Source organism: Rhinoderma darwinii, chromosome 5 (genome assembly GCF_050947455.1).
Source record: "Rhinoderma darwinii isolate aRhiDar2 chromosome 5, aRhiDar2.hap1, whole genome shotgun sequence".
In the NCBI taxonomy this organism is placed as follows: Eukaryota; Metazoa; Chordata; class Amphibia; order Anura; family Rhinodermatidae; genus Rhinoderma; species Rhinoderma darwinii.
The window spans coordinates 297788556-297810284 of NC_134691.1; the positions used below are offsets into that span (position 1 = coordinate 297788556).

Below are 21729 nucleotides of genomic sequence, written 5' to 3' on the forward strand. Positions count from 1 at the left end.
GTTGCCGATTCTGTGACCGGGGATTCCTCTCCAGGAGAAGCCCCTGTCGTCTGTGTCCATTTACGGACAGTGACGTCACTGGCTTCTCCTGGAGTGGAATACCCGGTCACAGAGTAGGCAACGCTGTGGACGGGGTTTCCGCTTCAGGAGTTGCCCCTGATGTTACTGTCCATATATGGACAGAGACATCAAGCGCTCCATTCAGGAGTGGAATCCCCGGCCACACAGGGATTCTGCTCCCTCAGGGAGCTATAGTGACACTAGTAGATAGCAGAGCAGGATGATACCTCTCTGCTCTGCTATAGTGGTGTCGCTACCATTGTAGCAGCCGCGGCGGCTGCTAGCGGTGCCACCGGCCATGGGAGGCCCGTCCCGATGGGCAGCACGGGCACCCTCATGCCAGGTGTCGCCTCTAGCAGCCGCTATGGCTGCTACAGCGGTAGCGACGACACTAAGTGAAGAGCGCCCGGGCGGAAAGGTGGCTGCTGAGTCACCGGGCCCAGGTGCTTCTGAAACAAGCAGGGGATGGGAGCCAGCGCAGCGCCCCCTTTCACCTGCTGGAGTGATGCGCCCTGTGCAATGTCAGAGGTCTCACACCCCTAAGGCTGGCCTTGTATGTAGGCTAATACAATGATAACTAACCATATACAAAGATATGTAATAGCAAATTGTCATCATTGATAGGATTAGACTCAAGATCTTCTGGCACATCAGACATTGTAATGACTTTTAAGAACTTAAATGTTACATACTTGACATATTTATATATTACCGGTCACTTTATTGCTATATTTTATTACCCTCTTGCTGGTTAACAATGCAGTTCCTCTGGAGAGGGGAGTCCTGCACAAGTTCTCACTAGCAAAGGGGATGGGACCAACCGGGACTCTGCCCCCTCTCTGCAAGAGCCCCATAGCAACCACATGGTCTGCCTCTATGGTATGTAGACCTTTACTAGAGGCAATTATTATGATGGCAGATTTACATGAGGTGCAACCAAGGGTTAGCAGCTTTTCCCATACCCCAATTATATTATGAGTAATTCCCTAATTGTTCTTTCCACACATAACATCAATCCTGACATTACAACTGCTGGGAAGCAAGAAAACTGTTCTTATAAAGACATATAATAAATGTTACAATAAAAAAAAGTTGCAGTACTAAATACTTTTTTATTTATTTGCTCATTTTATGTAGCACAGAACAGCATCCATCCAGCCTTACTGAACTGGATCCTTTAATACAAGATGTGATAGTCCTTGACCTTGAATTTAAAGGGACCAGTGAGCCATTTCATATACTTTTGGAGCCTTATGCAATCATCTTTTCTGGGGACAATTTTACTGGCACAGCTATGAGGAAACAGTTTAAGGTCAGTTTTAGATCTATAATAATAATAATAATAATAATAATAATAATAATAATGATAATATTAATAAATATTATTAGAAATTAGTGAATTTATTGGCTCACAATTCAAAGTTCGCAAACCAATTCAATAAATGCTATTATCCATTGTACTGGAGAAATATTTGCATTCTTGGTTAATTATTTGCTTATCTGGACCTTTATGTAATGTAACTTTTTTTTAAATGTTTTATTTTTTTAAATATATTGTACAATGTCTTATAGATGTGGAACAACAGCAAATCCACAATACAGTTCAAGTGGGAAAACATCTCAACACCAAACATTATTCAGGTTGAACCACACTCTGGAAACATTGGTACTCTTGTATTTTCTGCTTTTTCATATGTGATAATGTGCATTGTACTTTTAAGAAAATGGGACATATTTGGATTTACAACATGACATGATAAGTAACCAGTTATCATGTAGTTGGGTGAAAGCAACCAAAAGTACCCCACTGACTGCAAAATATGGCATTGTTCTTTTAAAAGGGAAGGTATCTGCATGTCCACAGATTCCAATAAAGGGGTTTATCTCTCAAATTAGGATGTTGGGACGAGCCATACAAATCATTCATTTTCGCACTTATGGCCAAAAATATATCTAGTACTGCTGGTGTTTTTTCATGTAATAGGCCATTTATTTCAACTTTTATACAGATGTTTCAGGCTTGCTAACCCTCATCAGTGCAACACTATGTTATATGGAGAATTGCTTTATGAACTAAAAAGCCTCAACTGAAAAGCTCTGAAGTACAGCATTGTATTCTTAGGACAGAAGGTGTTTGTATGTTTTTCTTTCTATAATAAATCTAAAAAAAAGGGGATTTGTGGTCTGATATGCTACAATTAGAAAGAAGCCCCTTGTTATATGGAATTTGATACAATACAAATACCTCATGTTAAGAGAAGGCAATGCTTACTGGGATTATTTAGTTCACAAGATCAGACCCTGGATTAGAGTCTTGTTAAAGGCCATGTGCACCTTCAAATACATTTTTTTTTAAATTTCTAAATCAATGTGTTTTGTGTTTCTAAGCAACTTTCGAATTGACTTTTATTTCGAAAAAATAATTCACAATTTCCGATACAGCTTCTATGTGTCTAGTATATATATATATATATATATATATATATATATATATATATATATATAGATATATAGAAACTGTATCATTCTCTCTCAGCCGATTTAGTCAGTTCATCCAAACTGACAGCTCGGCTGAGAGCGCTTCCAGCGTGTCTCTGGCATACAGGCTCGACATAATATTGATCACATCTAAGTTCAGGACCCACTCTCAGCCGAGCTATCAGTTCAGGTGAACTGACAGATTCGGCTGAGAGAGAGAATGATACAGCTTCTATGTATACAGGATACATAGAAACTGTATCGTGGAAAGTAAAACAAAAAAAAGTAATAATAGTCAATTAGAAAATTGCTTTAAAGCACAAAACACATTGATTTAATAAAAAAAAAATCCATTCAAAGCACTACATAGCCGCCCAACACTGACTAGTTAGGATTCCATAGATCATGCTCCCTGTTATGTACCTGGAGAACGTTTGGCCTTAATTTACCCCAAAATCCGGCTGCAAAAAGTACATAGCTTTACCGGAAAATATTGCCTTTAACTATTCATAAAGTTTTGGGACATCTCTGTTTTGATCTTATTCTGGGGCTTATTTTTTTAATTTTTTCTTAGAGCCCAGGAAATTCTCTGAATTTGAAATAATCTTCACTGGACTGCAGACTGGATTCACCAGTGAGAATGTGAATTGCCACATAGTACATTCTTCTGAGCCCGTGGTATTGCATGTGGAGGCCGTATTTAAGGTTTGTTGTTTTTCATTGTACTATTCATTTTGCACCACAAATATAAAATAACTTTATTGCGTTCTTAATCTCTACAATTCTGAAATCTTTTACTTATTTATAGTACCTTACTATCCAACAGTTTAGAAGTCTTGTAGCTTCCATAAACCTGCCCCGTACTTAGAGTATGAAGTGTCATATGCTTCAGACTGACTATAATAATCATTCTAACTTACCATGCTGAGCGGATGCTGCGTGACATAAAATCATTATATTGTACTTTTATTAACCACGACCCATTGTGTTCTATGTATGCCATTTAGTTCCCTCATTTTGACAATTTCTGTCTTAAATGTCTTATAAAATTTTGTTTGATTTGCATTTCACATTTTTAAATTCAGAATTAAAAGATTTTACTTCTCTTTCACAGGGGCCAGTGGCATCTATTATAATTCCATCGCTTGACCTGGGGCTTATAAAACTGGGCAATAAAACACTTAGCAAATTTACCATTGAAAACACGAGTTCCTTGGCAGCAAAGTGGAAGATTCAGGAGAGCAGAGCTTGTCTAGCTGAAAGAGGAGAGGCGGTAAGCATTGCTTTTAAGGGATAATATCTCTGTATTGCAGTGCTGTACAGAGGCACCATATGGTGGAGTGCACAGCCGTAAGGACACTGTGTGCCGCTGTACAGGCTCTGTGCCCATGACTCCGCCATGGGCTTGAGCCCTAACTGGCACTCTTCATAAGCTGCAGTGTTGCAGTTCATGCCATTATTCAGATTTTACACAATACCATGTACATAAAGCTGCAAGTTTCATGAAATATGCAACAGTGTGCAGGATCATGGGCAGCTTTACTTTAAATTCCTTACAATTATACCCCCGCATCATCCCCTTATTACTTACAGCTTTTACAGTATATGTTTTTCTTAAACTTTTTCTGGATTTATGTTTAATAAGATATTTTATAAAACAGAAGAAGAAATAGAGGGATTTGTGGCCATTTTGGGCTATTTTGTGCATATGTTTTATCTTTTGCAATTCTGCTTCTCTTTGCTCTTGGTCTAAATGCCTTTCCAATGTATCTATAGCCAATATTTAATTTCTTCCTCTATTAGTTGGAAACTATACATAGTCATAATCATCTTGTTTTTGCACAGGAATCAAGATTTTCTGTTTCTCCTGAGAGTGGCGTGTTGTCACCTCTAGGTACAGCGGAAGTGTCGGTGGTATTTAAGCCATTGACCTGTCAGAGGTTGGAGACAGTGCTAGAGCTGGAAGTAGAAAACGGTGAAGGAAGGTATTAAAGTGTTAAAGGCAGAATAAAGTTCATCAGTTTCCTGGGCCAATTCTGCATACAGGCACGAGCATTGTCAATAATTTACCAATGTAGGAGTTAAAAAGAGCTTACATACGGGCAAAGGCACACATATTGGAGGAGCAACTCCTGCAGCCCATGGAAAAGTTAGGAGACCATCACAGGGTGATCCTATTTAAATTTTTCAAAGGTGGTGTAAACCTGCACAGATTTCCTCCTCACCAAGGGTAAACGGTTTCAGCATATTGTCGTACTTATTGCTATGCTGGTGAATAAGCGCCAGGCCCTCCAGTCACAGGACAAGAGGGTGTGGTGAAATGATCCAACACCATGAAATGGGACCCATTTAAAATTTTACTGTAGGTCCATGAAAAGCCAAAATTTGACACTAGTATTGACATATGCCTTCCTTATCTCCAGGGTGGTGAACAAGCTCCAGGCCCTCATATCCCAGGAACAGTGACCCTGTGGCCAACTATGCCGATACAGCCTAACATTACAAAGCTGTTTACGATTAAGCTAGAATACTTGAAATAATAGGAGTATTTAACTGAATGTGTCTGTTTTACTCTTCGGTAGATGGCCATAATAGGCAGGACATGATTTAGTAAACGCTCACATTAGCTTAGATTACTTAATTTGCACTTCTCCCTCCACCAAAACAAAACTACTCATTCTTCTTAGGCACATGGTTGTGTTCGGAAATCGGTGTCACATAGAAATCTCTAATCCCATATTATACCTCATATTATACGTCAGTATTTTTTCTTTGCAATTTTTATTTGGAGTTCCCAGTTGGGTTATCTAAAGTTTTATTTAACTGGTCCATTTGTTCCAGCTATCTTCCTGTCATGGCTGATGTCCAGGTGCCCCAGGTTTGCCTTCTTTCCAGTTCCTTGGTATTCAATGAGATCTATGTAGGAGTCCCAGCTCAGTCAACTATAAAAATATTCAACCAAGGACGACTCCCAGCAAAGTTTTCTTGGCAAGAGGTATAACATTTTGCCTATTTCTTATAACACACAATAATATGGAACAGAAACTTAACTGTAGGAGTCAAATTAGGAATATGGTTGTAGTATGTTTAAATCTAGAAATGGACACCACATATTGAAAACCATAACAAAACCTTACATCTTTCAGAAGTCCTTCTTGTGAGTTAAATTTATCTTTAACTAGCACATTAATAAGTAAATCTAGTCGAGTTGTTTGCCTGAAAATATTACAAGTACAATAAATATCTTGGATTATAAGAATACAAAACACACAGTACAGGGTGCATTTAAATTGACACATCAAAAAGTTTTTGGTAATTATTTATTACTTTAGAAAGCACTACTGTGATGCTTTATAAGACCCAGTTCAAGATGTCTACATGACTGTTTTATCAGAAAGACAAATAATTCATATTCTCTACAGTTTACAGCTAACTATCCTGTTGCTTGGTCAGTCAACATAACTCCAATGCATGGCTTGTTAGGACCGAATGAAGAGTCTGAAATATGTGTGATGCTGGAAACCTATACATTGGCAAGTAACATATTTTATATTGTAATGTATTTTATTTTGAATTGCAATTTTCACTGTGTTCCTAACTACCATGACCAATTTCTCTAGCTTTTTTGCACAGCTTTGCAGTACCTTTTTTAGATGTGTTTATCTTTTATTCCTAGTGGGCTGACATTAGCTCTAACAGCAGCTGCCTGACGCTGAGTGATAATCTAATATCTCAGCTGGTAAACATGAACTACTTGCATCAGTGTAAACTGGCCATGCATACTAGAAGGCTGTTAGGCAAATGCTTATTTGGTCAACATCTATATCTCTCAACCCCCATAAACCTGCATGCTCAGATCAGAGTGGTTCCATTTATTTAGATTTGGGAATAAACTGTGACCAGACACTTCTGGTGGTGCTTACTTACTGGGGAAAGAAAAGTTTAGTCATGTTGAAATCCAACATTCTCGATTCTTCTCTCTCCCGATGGCAGACGTTGGAAAAGTGTCGGCTGCCCCCACAGCTATTAGATATCTGGTTGTTAATCCCATGTATATTTATATTTTAATTCTCTAAAATCTTTTTTTCATCTTGTCCTAAAAACTAGTACTGTAAGTAGTTCACTTTAACTCCATATCCTGATTAATTTCTATGTATACATAGTCCCTTAGGTTTGTTTGTATAGTAAATTCCCTAACCAGCTCTGCTTATTTTTGTGTTTAGGATGAAATAAATGACCTGACATTTTGCTGCCTGGTTGAAGACATGAAGGAACCTTTGGTTCTAAATTTAAAAGCGAAAGCTAAAGGTCTTCATGTCAGCTACTCCTTATCAGCTTCAAGAGAGAGGTAAAGCTATCGCTATTCACCGTGTCTTTAATTTGTAGTTAAAGGGTTATTCCAATCTTAGACACTTATGGCAAATCCACAGGATATGCCCTAAATGTCTGATAGATGCGGGTCTCAACTCTGGGACCCACAACCGTCTCCAAAATGGGGATGATCTGTCCCGCTCACCAGCCGCTGCATTCAGGCAGAGAATGAATGAAGGGGTGGCCGCGCACATGTTTTATCGGAGTTATGGAAACAGCCAAACCCCATTCTGGAGATATGGCACTGTTAATGTGCCATAAATGTCTAAGATAGGAATAACCCTTTCATTTATAGATTATCATTGCTTGTTCATAGTTCTAAAATGTTGACTCTATATAAATGGACATTTTCATTTTGACATTATAGTCTATATTAGATAAATATCATTTGTATCTGTTTTTACTATTGTAAACCCATAAATATTTTTATTAACTGTGTATAAACGACCTTGATTTATATTGCAAATGTGTCTCATTATATTGCAGCTCTCATCTAATATTGATATTATTCCCTGTAGCGTAAATGAATTACTTCCATCAAATGCTCAAGAGTTGCTCCTTGACTTTGGATCAGAGGTTATATTACAGGGCACAGTACAACGGACATTGACTCTAACAAATCAGTCTGGAATATCCGCACCATTTTCAATAGGAGTCTCCTATTTCAGTGGTTGTCCTACATCACAAACACCAATACACTCTAAGTAAGTCTAAAAAGAGCAGAAATGTCTCCATAAGTGACGAGGGTTTGATTAAGAAGCAGCATTATTCCCCAAAGTATATCCCCAGATAGGGATTTCACTATGCCCATAAGACATGTCCCCCTAGATAGGGTGTTATTGTCCCATTAAAGGAGTACCCCCTATAGAGTACCAGTGGATGGTGGGAGATTTTCTTACCCACCCTACATAGTCTTCAGGTGCACGCAGGGTCACCTCTTCAGTAACATTCGCACATATAGTGGGGTTACTGATACTCCACCTGCAGATGCAGATAACAAGTTAGGTGACCTGTGGTGATGTTAAGTCAGTGCAGAAAACTGCCTGCTTCCTGGGTTGACCAGGCTGACAACGCACTTGCATCTAGGGAGAGAAAATAAATTAATAAAAATAAAATAAAAAATAGCTGCAGACCTGGTCATAATGTCATGTCTGCCTCCTACGGACACCAGGCTAAAACTGATTTTACCTGGGCGGAGAGTCAAGGCATTTTCTTACCTAGTGTCAGCCTCCTTGTGGCAAGGGACTATACGCATGATGCTGTGTCCACCAATGATATTAACAAGAAATGTATGTTTATATAAGACTAGTGATGCTACTACAGGTTTTTTTTTAAGGTAAATCATGTGATTGTAAGCGTTCCACATAGATTGTTTTGGGTGCAATCCACCAATTTTGGAAGGATCTGCCAGCTATTACTCTCTGTGGAGCTTGGCAGCAATTTGAGGGAAATATGGATGGGGCAGGATGCAATTTAACAGTATGATCCTGCTGGCACCAGATTAGTTCGCTGTCACCCAAACGCTCATTTGGTCAGGCAGCTATTTCCCAAGATTTTAACATGCCCAAAAGTTTCATCATGCTGATGTTCTTTCCAGTTGTGAGGCCCCATGCACATTAGATTGATTGCCGATCCGGCCTATAAAAGCAGGGTCCGCCGACATTTATCTATGCGGATGGACAGCTGAATCAACTTTTAAGATTTGCTATTGTCCAATATTATGCAATATTTTTTACATTAATTCTATCCTGGAGCACTTGTGTTGACATTGTGTGATTCCTCTATAGAGTTTTTTATGTATATTTGAATGAATTTCTCTGATGTGATTTTGAATATTTTTTCATCTTCCAGCTCAACATTATCTCTCATACAGAGGACTGCTCGTTTTGCTAAGGAAGCAACAAAAAAGGCAGATGATGGTAGGTGATGTATATATTATGACAAAGCCTATAAATTAATCAGAATAGTCTTTTTAAAGCTAATCATAGAAGTAGATCCTAAAAAGTAAAAAAAATTCTAAAACAAAGACTTTTACTTCTCTTTTTGGGTCGATTCCCACTTTAAAAAACTTAACAAAAACAAATGGGAAATACAGCATCAAAACCACACTGTGTGAATGAGGTCCTGCACAGCTCTGGTCCAGCCATTCTCACACCCCTTTCCCAACAAAAAAGTTCAAAATAACCGATCTGACTTACATTATAGGAAACTTATTTGGGTGAAATTTGTTTTGTTCTCAGATTTCAGAACATCCGTATTATCAGATGGAAAGGGTGCTGCATTTATCCCTCATCCAAGAAATGGGACACTGGGGCCTTTCCAGCAGATATCCATAGATGTGACCGCTTATAATAATATGTGGGGAGAGTATTCAGATCTGCTTGTCTGTACGGTATGTGAGCATATAATAAACATATTATTAATATGGTATTTTATGATGTACCTAGATATATGCCTTAGGGCTTATTCAGACGAACGTGATATACGTCCGTGCAACGCGCATGATTTTCACGCGCCTCGCACGGACCTATATTAGTCTATGGGGCCGCGCAGACAGTCCGTGTTTTTACGCAGCGTAAGTCCGCTGCATAAAACTCACAACATGTCCGTTCTTTGTGCGTATTTTGCGCATCACGCACCCATTGAAGTCAATGGGTGCGTGAAAATCACACGCAGCACACGGAAGCACTTCCGTGGGACGTGCGTGATTCGCGCAACAGCAGTGAAAAGTATGAATGAAAACAGAAAAGCACCACGTGCTTTTCTGTTTAAAAACATACAAACGGAGTGTCATAATGATGGCGGCTGCGCGAAAAGCACGCAGCCGAGCACCATATGATCATGACACACAGAGCTGTTAAGTGCCTTTTGCGCACGCAAAACGCTGCGTTTTTTGCGTGCACAAAACGCACACGCTCGTGTGAATCCGGCCTAAGTGTTGCTAAAAGTAATTTATTAGATTTATTCCTAAACTGGGCGTAATCATTGTTCAATTATGCTTTGTATTTAGTTGTCCAAAAGAGTTTTTTTAATATTTTGGAAGCCAGACTGTCTGGTTAGAAGAGAATTATATTTACTGTCTGTTGTCATCCACGTTTTCTACTGTATATCTCATAATATACCTACTTAGGCAGCAGAGTCGAGCTAAAAGGGAGTGTTCCATCAAAGGGGACACCTTTAAACTTTATGCAGATTGGTAGATGCTTTTTGTAATAAATCCATTTTTGTACTCACTGTAAAATCATTTGTTGTTTTGCTTGGGCCCAGGATAAGTCCCAAATAGGGCTGGATCTGTGTCCCCCAATGAATTGAACGAGAAAATGATTTTCTCTACGTTCTGCCAATGATCTATAGTTAATGTCCTCCATTATCTGAACCCTCCACTCCTGGCTTTAAGACTTTTCTCGTGCTGCACCAGTCCTCTGGAATGTGTTATACCAAACAATCAGATTCATTCCCAACTTCCACAGTTTTAAGCGTACCCTGAATACACATCTTTTCAGACAGGGCTATTACATTTACCTAATCTTACTCCTTTCCTTTACCCCCCTCCGCCATTACATTAGTTATCAGATCCTGACCCCCTCATTCAGCAGTATTCCCCACACTCCTCGCTCCCTAATTCACTTCATATCTGTCATACACGGACTACCCCATAGTCTACCCCATACTACCCCATGTTTATAAAAGATGGCTGGACCATTGTACAAAGCAAGCACTGCAATTTTTTGTTACCCCTTTTTCCTCTTAGATTATAAGCTCTTGCGAGCAGGGCCCTCACTTCTCTTGTTTAAATTGTTAATTACTTTTGTTACTGTGTAATGTCTGATTTTTTATTTTCCATTTCCCACTGAATTGTAAAGTGCTGCGGAATTATTATTAGATATGGGAAAGGCCAGCCAGTAATGCACAGATGGAGGGATAGAGAAAAAACACCCTCCAGAGTCAGAAGAAAGAGAGAGGCACATGGGTTATATTCACCTGTCCGATTTCTCCGGGTTCATGCAGGGTCACCCCGGCGGTAATCTCGCACTGATAGTGTGTTAACCGGAAAACAGTAGTAGGGGTCTTTTGGGTGGAGGAAGTGATGAGCAGCAGCCTCCCTGGTTTCTTGGCACCCTCAGGGAAGTGCGACTAGCATAGTGGCCCAACGCTGACGACAACCATCATGTAGAACAGGATTCTGACTCTATTTCCATCACCACCTGTAGGGAAAAAAATAAAGAAATGAAACTAAAATAAAAATGCAGCAGACCTGATAAGCAGGATGTGTCTGCCTTCCATGGACACTAGGCTAAAATTGCTGGTGCCTGTGTGGGAGGAGTATAGCCTGCATAAGCACTTTTTTTTATAGCGTGTTAGCCTCCTAGTGGCAGGAAAGTATACCCACGGTACTGTGTCGCCCAATGATATGAACGAGAAAAATGATTTACAAAGGTGGGATGCGATTTTGAAATACACAAAATAATTATGATGGGAATGGCACAAGTTCAGTAATCAGAGTAGATTAACAAATTGTTGTGAACAGTCATGATTGGTTTAGATTGGTGAACATATCTTTATATGCCTGTTTATGGATTCAGGATTTTATATGGTATCTAATATTCTCCATTCATTTGTGCCATTAGGTTGGTGATCTAAGTCCTAAGGAGATTTCCATAGAGATGATTGTGAAAGGATGTCCTCTATACTTCCAGATGACAGGACCAAGAACTGACCGACAGACAGAAGGACCCGTAATAAGGTAAACTGCCCTCCCATAATACCATACAATCTGGAAAATTATGACATATGTAGAAAAAAAGCTGGTTGTTCATAACAAGGCCCTGTTCACATGGAGTTTTTTTGGCGTGGTTTTTTTTTTACGCGGAAACCACAGCGAAAACCGTGCCTAAAAATGACTGAAAATGCCTCTCATTTCAATGGGAGGTGGAGGCGGTTTTTTCCCGCGAACAGAAAAACCCGCTCGCGGGAAAAAGCGTCATTCCCTTTCTACGGGCGTTTCCGTATCTGACCTCACATTGACATCAATGGGAGGCAGAGAAAGTGGTTTCCGCTGCAACTTTTGCCCGCCCCACTCAATGGCCATGGCCGAAAAACGTGGCAAAGAGATTGCAGGCAGGTCAAAATCTTCCTGAAGGAATTTTGAGGCAGATTTTTCCTCCTGCAAAAAACTCTGTGTGAACAGGACCTAGTACAGTTACATTTCTCTTCCTAAAATGAAAGTAATAGTGGCATTGGTCATTTTGTGTACTCTATGTGCACTAGTTTTTACAAATATCCCGTAATTTGCTTTAGGGTAGATTCTAAGGCTGGATTTACACAAGGTCATTACGTCCGTAATTGATGGACGTATTTTGGCCGCAAGTCCCGGACCGAACACAGTGCAGGGAGCCGGGCTCCTAGCATCATAGTTATGTATGACGCTAGGAGTCCCTGCCTCGCTGTCGGACAACTGTCCCGTACTGAAAACATGATTACAGTACGGGACAGTTGTCCGGCAGCGAGGCAGGGACTCCTAGCGTCGTACATAACTATGATGCTAGGAGCCCGGCTCCCTGCACTGTGTTCGGTCCGGGACTTGCGGCCGAAATACGTCCGTCAATTACGGACGTAATGACCTCGTGTGAATCCAGCCTAAGACTTTAAGCTCTGATGGTAGGTATTAACATTTTTGGGAAATTTGAATGTATGCCTCACTTGGGACAGGGACTGGTGAAATTAGATATATTCTGTATGGAGTAGTGAGGAATATGTTGTTGATATATAAATTATAGGTAATAAATAAATAAAACTATTCTTATTTTAAGGTTTGGAACCCATGTGTCTGGTGGAGATACAGTTTCTCGCTGCCTGCGTATCAACAACCCAAGTCCTTGTGGTAAGTATGTGTCCTCCTACTATAACAGTGTACATTTTGCATATATTTATTCACATAATGAGAACGAAGCGTCGTGACAGGATTTTTTTTTTAACACACTTAAAAAAGGGATGTCCATTGGCTTTGTCTGCTATTGCAGCTCAGTCATATTCAGCACATTATTGCAATATCCAAAATGCATATAAATATCAATACACTGAATAAATATATAGTAAAAATACAAAAGAAACATATATGAAACTCACTTAGAAGGGTAGGGAGCCTAAAATCGAACACAAAATATGTTTCTAGAACGTTTTAATTAATTGGTGCTAAAATATAATACTTTCTCGATTTATCAAATGCCAGAATAAATGTATTTTACTGTACATAGAATTAGAAGTGCATCGTATTTTGAAAAATCTGTCCCATATATAAAAATTAATTCATATCACACATATTGCAAAATCCATAATCGGTTAGCAAAATAATTTATGTCTGTGTTTCTAATGATAGGTCATTGGATTCATTATGGACGTTGATTAGAAATCAGGTCATAACACTCATATCTATGCTGATAGATATTACTGCTCTACATCCTATTACAACTTTATTAAGCATATGTGTAAGTGATTTGCATCTGAAATGTTTGCTTGTATTAATGTCAGTCATTGCTGCTCTTCAGACATTCGCATAGACTGGGAGACTTATAACAGAGAACAGGACACTTCCAAGCTGCTGGACCTGGTGCTGCTTTTTGGAGACCCTTTCCCTTTGAAAGACATAGATGGAAATGAAATTGTCGATTCCAGTCTAGATTTTCCAGAAAGTGACGACTCCCTTATGAACTGGGATAAAATCCCCAGAAGCTTGGGAACGACATCATCATCATCCACTTTCAGAAGCATGAGTGTAAGTATTATTTAGACAGGGCAGTTTTGTTCAGTTTTTTTAAATATTCTTTTTAACCAAATCCAGTAGTAAATCCTTAATAGAAGAAAATTAATTATTTCTGCTTCTACTCTTTTTGGATCCAATCCAGCTTTTCGGCTAAAAAATGCTTGGATCCTATGTGAATGCGCTACAATTTAGAGACATGTTCTTTGCTATGATTGTGACAATCTCTTTGACTGTATAACTTACACAAAAGAACAGTTACATCGCCAGCATAGGAGTTGCACAGATCCGTAATATAGCACCCATACGCTTCTAAGGGGCTCTCTTGTACCTCTATATTCCTTTGATTTTATGTGGAATCCAAATCCAACAGAAAAAAAAATTGTGACATGCTCCATCGGATGATACATTACGGAGATACTCTCCCCTGGAAGCACTACTGTAGTACAGAGCCTCATGGTCTCTGTGTGTCCCCATAGATTCTCCTGCAAAAGGAATTGCCATCTTTCGAGAAAGGACATCAGAGGGATTCTGATAAGCAGAACATGAAGCAACATGTTCATGGTACCAAGCAATATTCTTTCCCTTATGCCCACCTATTTATAAAGGGCATGCTCTCAACCTACGGCATTAAAATCACAAACAGTGCTTGGGGTCCTGCTTCATCAGACCCCAAAATGAGTACATATGACAGATAAGTCGCCCTAAAAAATACAGATTCCAGACAAGCCCTCCTAAATAATTAGAACTCCTAAATAAATACAGACCCCAGACCAAAACCCTTTAAATAAATACAGACCCCAGACCAGACCCCCTAAATAAATACAGACCCCAAACCAGACCCCTAAATAAATACAGACACCAAGCAACCAAATAAATACAAACCACAGACCAGACCTCCTAAAGTAATACAGGCCTCAGACCAGAAGTGCATATACTCACCTCTCCCTGTTCCTGCAGTCCCCTGTACTCCCATGTGCTACTGCAGACAAAATCTTGATGCCGACCCCTGAGGGAACGGGGAGAGGTGAGTATATTTTAAAATCATGCAGCATCTGGGAGATTTGCCTCCTTTTCCGGCAGTCGAGGAGGTCTCCCCTTTTTGCGAAACTCTCCTGGACATGCTGGGAGTGTTGGCAAGTATGGATTGAGGCATAAAGGAACATTTTTATTGCCTTTACATTTTTCTACAAACTGCTGCTTCTTTTACTTTCTGAAAAAAATGTCAGTACCAAGTCTAAAAAGTAACGATTCATTTTTAATTGTAATGGGACAAATCTCAATAAAGGTCAGTTCACACTGAGTATTTTTGCGCTGATTTTCACATGGAAACTGTGTTGAAATCTGCGCCACAAAACGGTCGAAATCGTCGACCACTGATTTTAATGGGAGGCAGAGGTGTTTTTTTTCCCAATGGGCTTTTGGCCACTTGCAGAGAAAAAGTGGAATGTCCTTTCTTGCAGCGGTTTCCGCCTCTAACCTCCCATTGAAATCAATGGGAGGCAGTAAAAACCTGCGGCGCGCGTTTATGAGTGTCATTCACCCTGTTTTTTGCCCGCAGTCCTTGCATTAGCTTCAATCGCCTTGGGTAAAAAAACGCAGTGAAAAAAAAAATACGTGCAGGCTGTTCAAAATTGGACTCAAAATTCCTGAAGGAATACTGAGGCAGATTTTTTTCTGTCTGCCTATAAGGAACGGAGCATGAATATAAAAATGGCTGAATTCACAAAAAAATATTTAATAAAGTAACACTTATAGTGTAGACATTTCTTTCTCCTCAATTCAAAGACATTCTAGAACATTTAGTCAACTTTCCAGTAATAGAAATCTTTGAGTGGTGCCAAAGAGGTTTAACCCCTTCAGGACTGAGCCTGTTTTGGCCTTGTGGACGCAGGCGATTTTTTCAAATCTGACATGTGTCACTTTATGTGGTAATAACTCCGGATTGCTTTTACCTATCCAAGCGATTCTGAGATTGTTTTCTCGTGACACATTGTACTTTACGTCTGTAAAAAAATTTGGTCGATAAATTCAATATTTATTTTTGAAAAACACCAAAATTTATAGAAAATTTGCAAAAAATAGCATTTTTCTAAATTTGAATGTATCTGCTTGCAAAACAGATAGTAATACCACACAAAATAGTTACTAGTTAACATCCCCCATATGTCTACTTTATGTTGGCATCGTTTTTTGAACATCCTTTTATTTTTATAGGACGTTACAAGGCTTAGAACTTTAGCAGCAATTTCTCACATTTTCAAGAAATTTCCAAAACCTATTTTTTCAGGGACCAGTTCAGTTCTGAAGTGGCTTTGAGGGCCTTATATATTAGAAACTCCCCATAATTCACCCCATTTTAAAAACTTCACCCCTCAAAGTATTCAAAACAGCATTCAGGAAGTTTCTTAACCCTTTAGACATTTCACAGGAACTAAAGCAAAGTAGAGGGGAAATTTACAAATGTAATTTTTTTTGCAGAAATTCATTTGTAATAGAAAAAAATCTGTAACACAGAAGGTTTTACCAGAGAAACACAACTCAATATTTATTGCCCAGATTCTGCAGTTTTTAGAAATATCCCACATGTGGCCCTAGTGTCCCAATGGACTGAAAAACCGGCCTCAGAAGCAAAGGAGCACCCAGTGGATTTTGAAGCCTCCTTTTTATTACAATATATTTTAGGCTCCATGTCTGGTTTGAAGAGGTCTTGTGGTGCCTAAACAGTGGAAACCCCCAAAAAGTGACCCCATTTTGGAAACTAGACCCCTCAAGGAATTTATCTAGTTTTATAGTGAGCATTTTAACCCCACATGTTTTTTGCTGAATTTATTGGCGTTAGTCTGTGAAAATGAAAATCTACATTTCTTCTGAAGAAACATAGAAATTTTTTAATTTTTGCAAGGAATAAAGGAGAAAAAGCGCCCCAACATTTGTAAAGAAATTTATCCTGATTACGGCAATACCCCATATGTGGTCATAAACTTATATTTGAACACATTACAGCCCTCAGAAGGGAAGGAGCGCCATTTGGGTTTTGGAGCTCAAATTTTGCTATAATGGTTTTCGGTGCCATGTCCCATTTGCAACGCCCTCGAGGGACCAAAACAGCAGAAACCCCCCAAAAGTGGCCCCATTCACTATCAGAATCCAAGAGAGCAAATGCCTCTTAAGTGGTATATAACTTGCGTGCTATTTTTTTTTTTACTTATTTTTTGTAACAGTTTTAATAAAAGTAACAAAGAAAAAGTCCACTAATCCATTGATCAATCAACCCTAAGGCCCTGTTCACACAGAGGTTTTTTTACAAGTTTCTCGGCGCGGAAACCGCTCCGCAAAACTCGTCAAAAACCGCCCGAAAATGTCTCCCATTGATTTCAATGGGAGTTGGATGAGCTTTTTTACCGTGAGCAAAAAAAACGCATTGCGGTAAAAAGAAGCGACATGACCTATCTTGAGGCGGTTTCCGCCTCCAAAACCCCATTTCAATCAGTCAGAAGGGTAAAAAAAAACACCTCGACGAGTGTTTTGACGAGTTTTTGGCAAACCACTGTGCAAAAAACGTACGGAGCAGTTTTTGCAGGAGGAATTTTCCTCCTGCAAAAAATTCAGTGTGAACACAGCCTAACAATGAATCAATGTATTTAGAATTTACAGACGTGTAAAATATATGAAGAGATTTGTATAAGTATATGTGTGTATACGTATATATTACATGTACGTATATATCTATATGATGATATAGATATATAACATCCCTAATTATTAATTTTTAGTATTAACAAATATATGTCTAGATATAATATATATTACGTGTGTGTCTGTGTATATATATATATATATATATATATATATATATATAATATAGACGTGTATGTGTGTGTGTGTGTGTGTGTATATATATATATATACACACATACACACACAGTATATAAATATATATCTATATAATTTTATAGATGTAAATATATAGACAGATATATATATATTCATATAATGTGTGTGTGTGTGTATGTGTATATATATATATATATATATATATATATATATACACACACACACACATTATAAGCCCTAATTGATTGTTAATTAACTAATTAATTGTCCTAGTCTGAGTACTATCTACCTAAACTATGCCTACACTAAACTATGTGGAGGTGTTATTTGTGTTTTTCACAGTCATTGTGTCTTTTATATGAGACACACAGCAGCTGCTCGGCACAGCTTCTTCTCCCCCACTGTCTCAGAACGATCTGACAGGGAGGGAGGAGAAACAGTGTAACAAACAGCACGAAAGTTTGTTGCTGCAACAAACTTTGCTGCTGCTGCAACAAACTTTGCTGTGAACACCATGATAGCTTTATCATGGTGATCACGTCATCAGGACCGACACCAATCCGGTCCTGATGTCTTCTCTCAGCACTTAGGCTGTTAGTAGCAGCGTGTGCTGAGAGATTCAGAGCACAGGGAGAGCGCTGTGCACTCTGTTCTGGCACCACGTGAATTAACGGGCTGCAGGAGAAAAGCCCAGCACGGCAGCCCGTTAATCTACGTGGGCTGGTCGTGAAGGGGTTAAGAGTCCTATAGAGCCCATTTAATTTGTAAAATCACAGGAGGACTGTGATCCCAGTTTTCACCTTAGTATCTTTAAAATATCAGATCATATTGACTGTATTTCCGCTTTAAAATTTCATTTGCAGTTTTTATATATGTCGTTTCTTTAGAAACTAGAGGAAGTGGAACAGACTGAACACACAGATGAAGAAGTGAGTGAGGACCTTCATGGACTAGGAAGTGAAATTACACCCGAAGAAAAATTAATTTCTGTCATTCTGAGAACCCATGACGGAGTTGCCTCTGATTACCCATACTGCATCACTCCAAGGCAGACAGTAAGTCAAAGTTGAAGCCTCTTTCTCAAAAACCAATACCTGAGAATATGGTGGGCAGAATATTAGAGCACAAGTTCAACAGTGACGTATAGTAATTGCTTTCCTTTTAAAGATTACTTTTACTGCTTCCTATTTTATTTTATATTTTTCTTTGTTAATGATATTTTCTTTTACTTTAGATTGTTCCTGCCAAGGGATACAGCACTATACATGTATCCTTCACCCCCCTAATGTTGTCCGAGATCACTAATAGGATAGAGTGCAGTGGATATGCCCTGGGATTTATGAGTCTGGATGACATGGTATTTGATTTCCTCTTCTATGTAAGAACCATGCTTATGCAAGCTTTGTTTTGTGTTTGTTTTTTTACTCATCTAAAATATATTTTTCCTCTAGTCTACAAAACAGATACCTGGAAAGGTGACACGGCTCCACGGATATGGGGTAGATCCAATCAAAATGGAGCTCCAGGCATTTGTGAAGCCTGCTCTGTGAGTAATGTGATAAGATTGTTTCGTTTCTGGACAAACAGCCACATTATGTAAAAATGAAATAAACAAAAAATGCATAACGATTACAGGAAATATTTTACGAAATTACTATAAAAGCAGCGTCCTAAATATATGAAATGGAGTTGTAAAGACCGGACAACCTCCACCCTGTATGGAGCTGTAACTTTCTCTCATTTAGTTTTTGTGCTTATGACCAGTAATATACAAAATAGTGGTCTCTAAGGGGATATTCACGCGTGGCATATTTTTCCAGTATCTAATTCTATCCATTTCGTATCACAGGCCTGTAGGCACTCCATGTGATACCTTATTTTACTCTAGCTTATACATCCATTTCTTCCAGAATACATAAAAAAAAATCCACACCATGAGCATCTGTATAAAACCAGACAATGACCAGATTAAAAGCAGGCTATGTGTGCAGTATTCGGGTTCCATGTAATACCAATCCCAAATATAGGGTTATTCTAATAATATAATTTAATGAAATTTGAATAAGGCATGTCATGAGGTTAACATTGGGACTCCTACCAATGTCCAGATAAAGACGTTCCAGCACTAAGTGTAATGGTGAGTCCATAGTCCATAAATGTAAATGTATAGCCCATAGTCCAATGTGCTTCCCAATCAAGGAATACAAACTTTGAACAGAACCAGATCTTCTCATTTTTTGTTAAAGAATAGAAGGAGGCCATTTGGGTCTAAAAGGGAATCCTCTTTCTCCATTGATGGAGACATGACTAGTGACATTTCTAGTGACAATGAAAACAATATTGGCAGATGTACTAAATCGGATAATGCACATGGAAAGGTCTCTTTTTTTAGAGGACATGGAAAGAGGAAAATATGGAGAGGAAAAAACAGTCAGGAGAAAAGGAGGTCCGAACACATGACAGAAGGTGTATAATTGATAGTAACAACATCATCAACCTCACCGATTTTGAGCTCTCTCTATGCCATACTTCCATGTTAAACGGCGGCCTGGGTTTCTCTACAGTCACCCTAGGATAATTCTGAAATATACAAAGACCTACAACTATTTATAGGTCTTATTGATATTATGGCATGGGGGCAGCAATATACATTCAAAATGGTAGAGAGATATTCTGAGATTGCACTAGATAGTAATGACCTGCTGGCCCTACATGACTGGAATGAATTGTGGAGAAAGGGAAATTCTGAAGTATGTAGTCAGATGGATCAAGAACCTCTACATAACATAATTTGCCTGAATTCACAGATCTGCGCAAAAAAGTAGCACAATACCTAGCATATCCTCTGATATGCACAGGAATCTATGGAGGCAATGCTAAGGGACCTTGATCTTGTTAATTGGTTCTCCTTCCTGTGCAAACTTACTAAAGGGCCTTTTAGAGGAGTCGATTCTCATTAGAATAATCGTTCGATTGAGCAAAAGTGATCAATCAGCCTAGATGTAAACACTGCAGGCGATCCAACGATTAACGATATATCCTTCGTATATCGACGATCGCATCGTTTTGAATGAGAGAAATATTATTGTTTGTCGTCACTAAATGTGCAAGTTTAAACAGGTATCATTCGTCTTTCAACGACAAAGCAGTAGGCGTTTGATTTTTCATAGAGGTGTGTCCCATAACTGTTGTACATGCAACCAAATGCAGTGATTGTTTAATTGCCAGACAAGCGACCTAAGCACCGATCACAATAACGACTATTTAATCGATAATAGATGCAATTAAATAACGATCGTTCTAAATGGAACGACTGGCTAATGAATCATTAATCGTTCGATCGTTACAATTTCTTGACTCGTCTAAAAGGCCCATTAGGATGAGAGAAAAGCCTTCAATGAAATTTGTAGATTAAAAGATATTGTGATAAAACCAAGTGACAAAGGAGGGAATGTTGTCCTGCTCAGGGAGGAGCACTATATCAACATCGAGACAACTAACTACTAATGGCTATATTTGCTTACCCGAAAATCCCATGGATAATGTCATGCACTTACTTAATATTTGCTCTGGATAAGGGATTAATCAGTCAACGTAAATTTAAATACTTAGAGGTTAAGAAGCCGCAGATTCCAAAAATATGCACACTTCCATAGGTACACAATAACAAGGAACAATCCCATGACAGCCTATTATATTTAACTGTGGAGGTCTAGCTGACCACCTTGGGAAGTAACAATTAAAATATCGACTCAGACTTTATATTAGTTGGACTAGATGTGGAATCTCTATACACTTCAATCACTCATGAGATGGGATCAGGAGCAGCCACATACGTCCGTAGAGATGGGGAAGGTGAATACATTTATCATTGAAATGTTGGAATTTATCTTGAATTATAATTGTTTTATGTTCGATGGGAGAAACTACCTCCAGGTGTAGGGGACAGCGATGGGGTCATCTTGCGCCCCTTCGCATGCCTGCCTGCACCTGTGGTGGTTGGAACTATTTTTTAAATATCCAAACCCTCTCTTCAGGAAGTATGCTGTATGCTGGTATAGGTGCATGGATGATGTTATTGTATGTTGAACATGATCAGTTCAAGATCTGGAGTCCTTTGTGAAAGATCTAAATGTCAATACTTTAAATATCCTACTAACCTACATGTATAGCTACACGATAATTAGCTTTCTTGATTTAAACATTCAAAGAGAGGAAAACAATCT

General features: G+C 38.8%; 1 protein-coding gene across 2 annotated transcripts in view; it reads left to right on the forward strand.

Moving 5' to 3' along the window:
* DLEC1 (DLEC1 cilia and flagella associated protein) overlaps positions 1 to 21729 on the forward strand; it is a 68300-nt gene that overhangs the window by 33955 nt on the left and 12616 nt on the right. For both annotated transcript variants that reach the window (XM_075827331.1, XM_075827330.1), the window contains exons 17-33: positions 1198 to 1372; positions 1633 to 1726; positions 3113 to 3243; positions 3653 to 3811; positions 4384 to 4523; positions 5380 to 5533; positions 5961 to 6071; positions 6762 to 6886; positions 7428 to 7613; positions 8761 to 8828; positions 9150 to 9301; positions 11538 to 11653; positions 12720 to 12790; positions 13455 to 13681; positions 18391 to 18558; positions 18738 to 18860; positions 18955 to 19049. In XM_075827331.1, the coding sequence (XP_075683446.1) occupies positions 1198 to 1372; positions 1633 to 1726; positions 3113 to 3243; positions 3653 to 3811; positions 4384 to 4523; positions 5380 to 5533; positions 5961 to 6071; positions 6762 to 6886; positions 7428 to 7613; positions 8761 to 8828; positions 9150 to 9301; positions 11538 to 11653; positions 12720 to 12790; positions 13455 to 13681; positions 18391 to 18558; positions 18738 to 18860; positions 18955 to 19049 (2295 nt within the window). The remainder of the gene's footprint in view (positions 1 to 1197; positions 1373 to 1632; positions 1727 to 3112; positions 3244 to 3652; positions 3812 to 4383; positions 4524 to 5379; positions 5534 to 5960; positions 6072 to 6761; positions 6887 to 7427; positions 7614 to 8760; positions 8829 to 9149; positions 9302 to 11537; positions 11654 to 12719; positions 12791 to 13454; positions 13682 to 18390; positions 18559 to 18737; positions 18861 to 18954; positions 19050 to 21729) is intronic.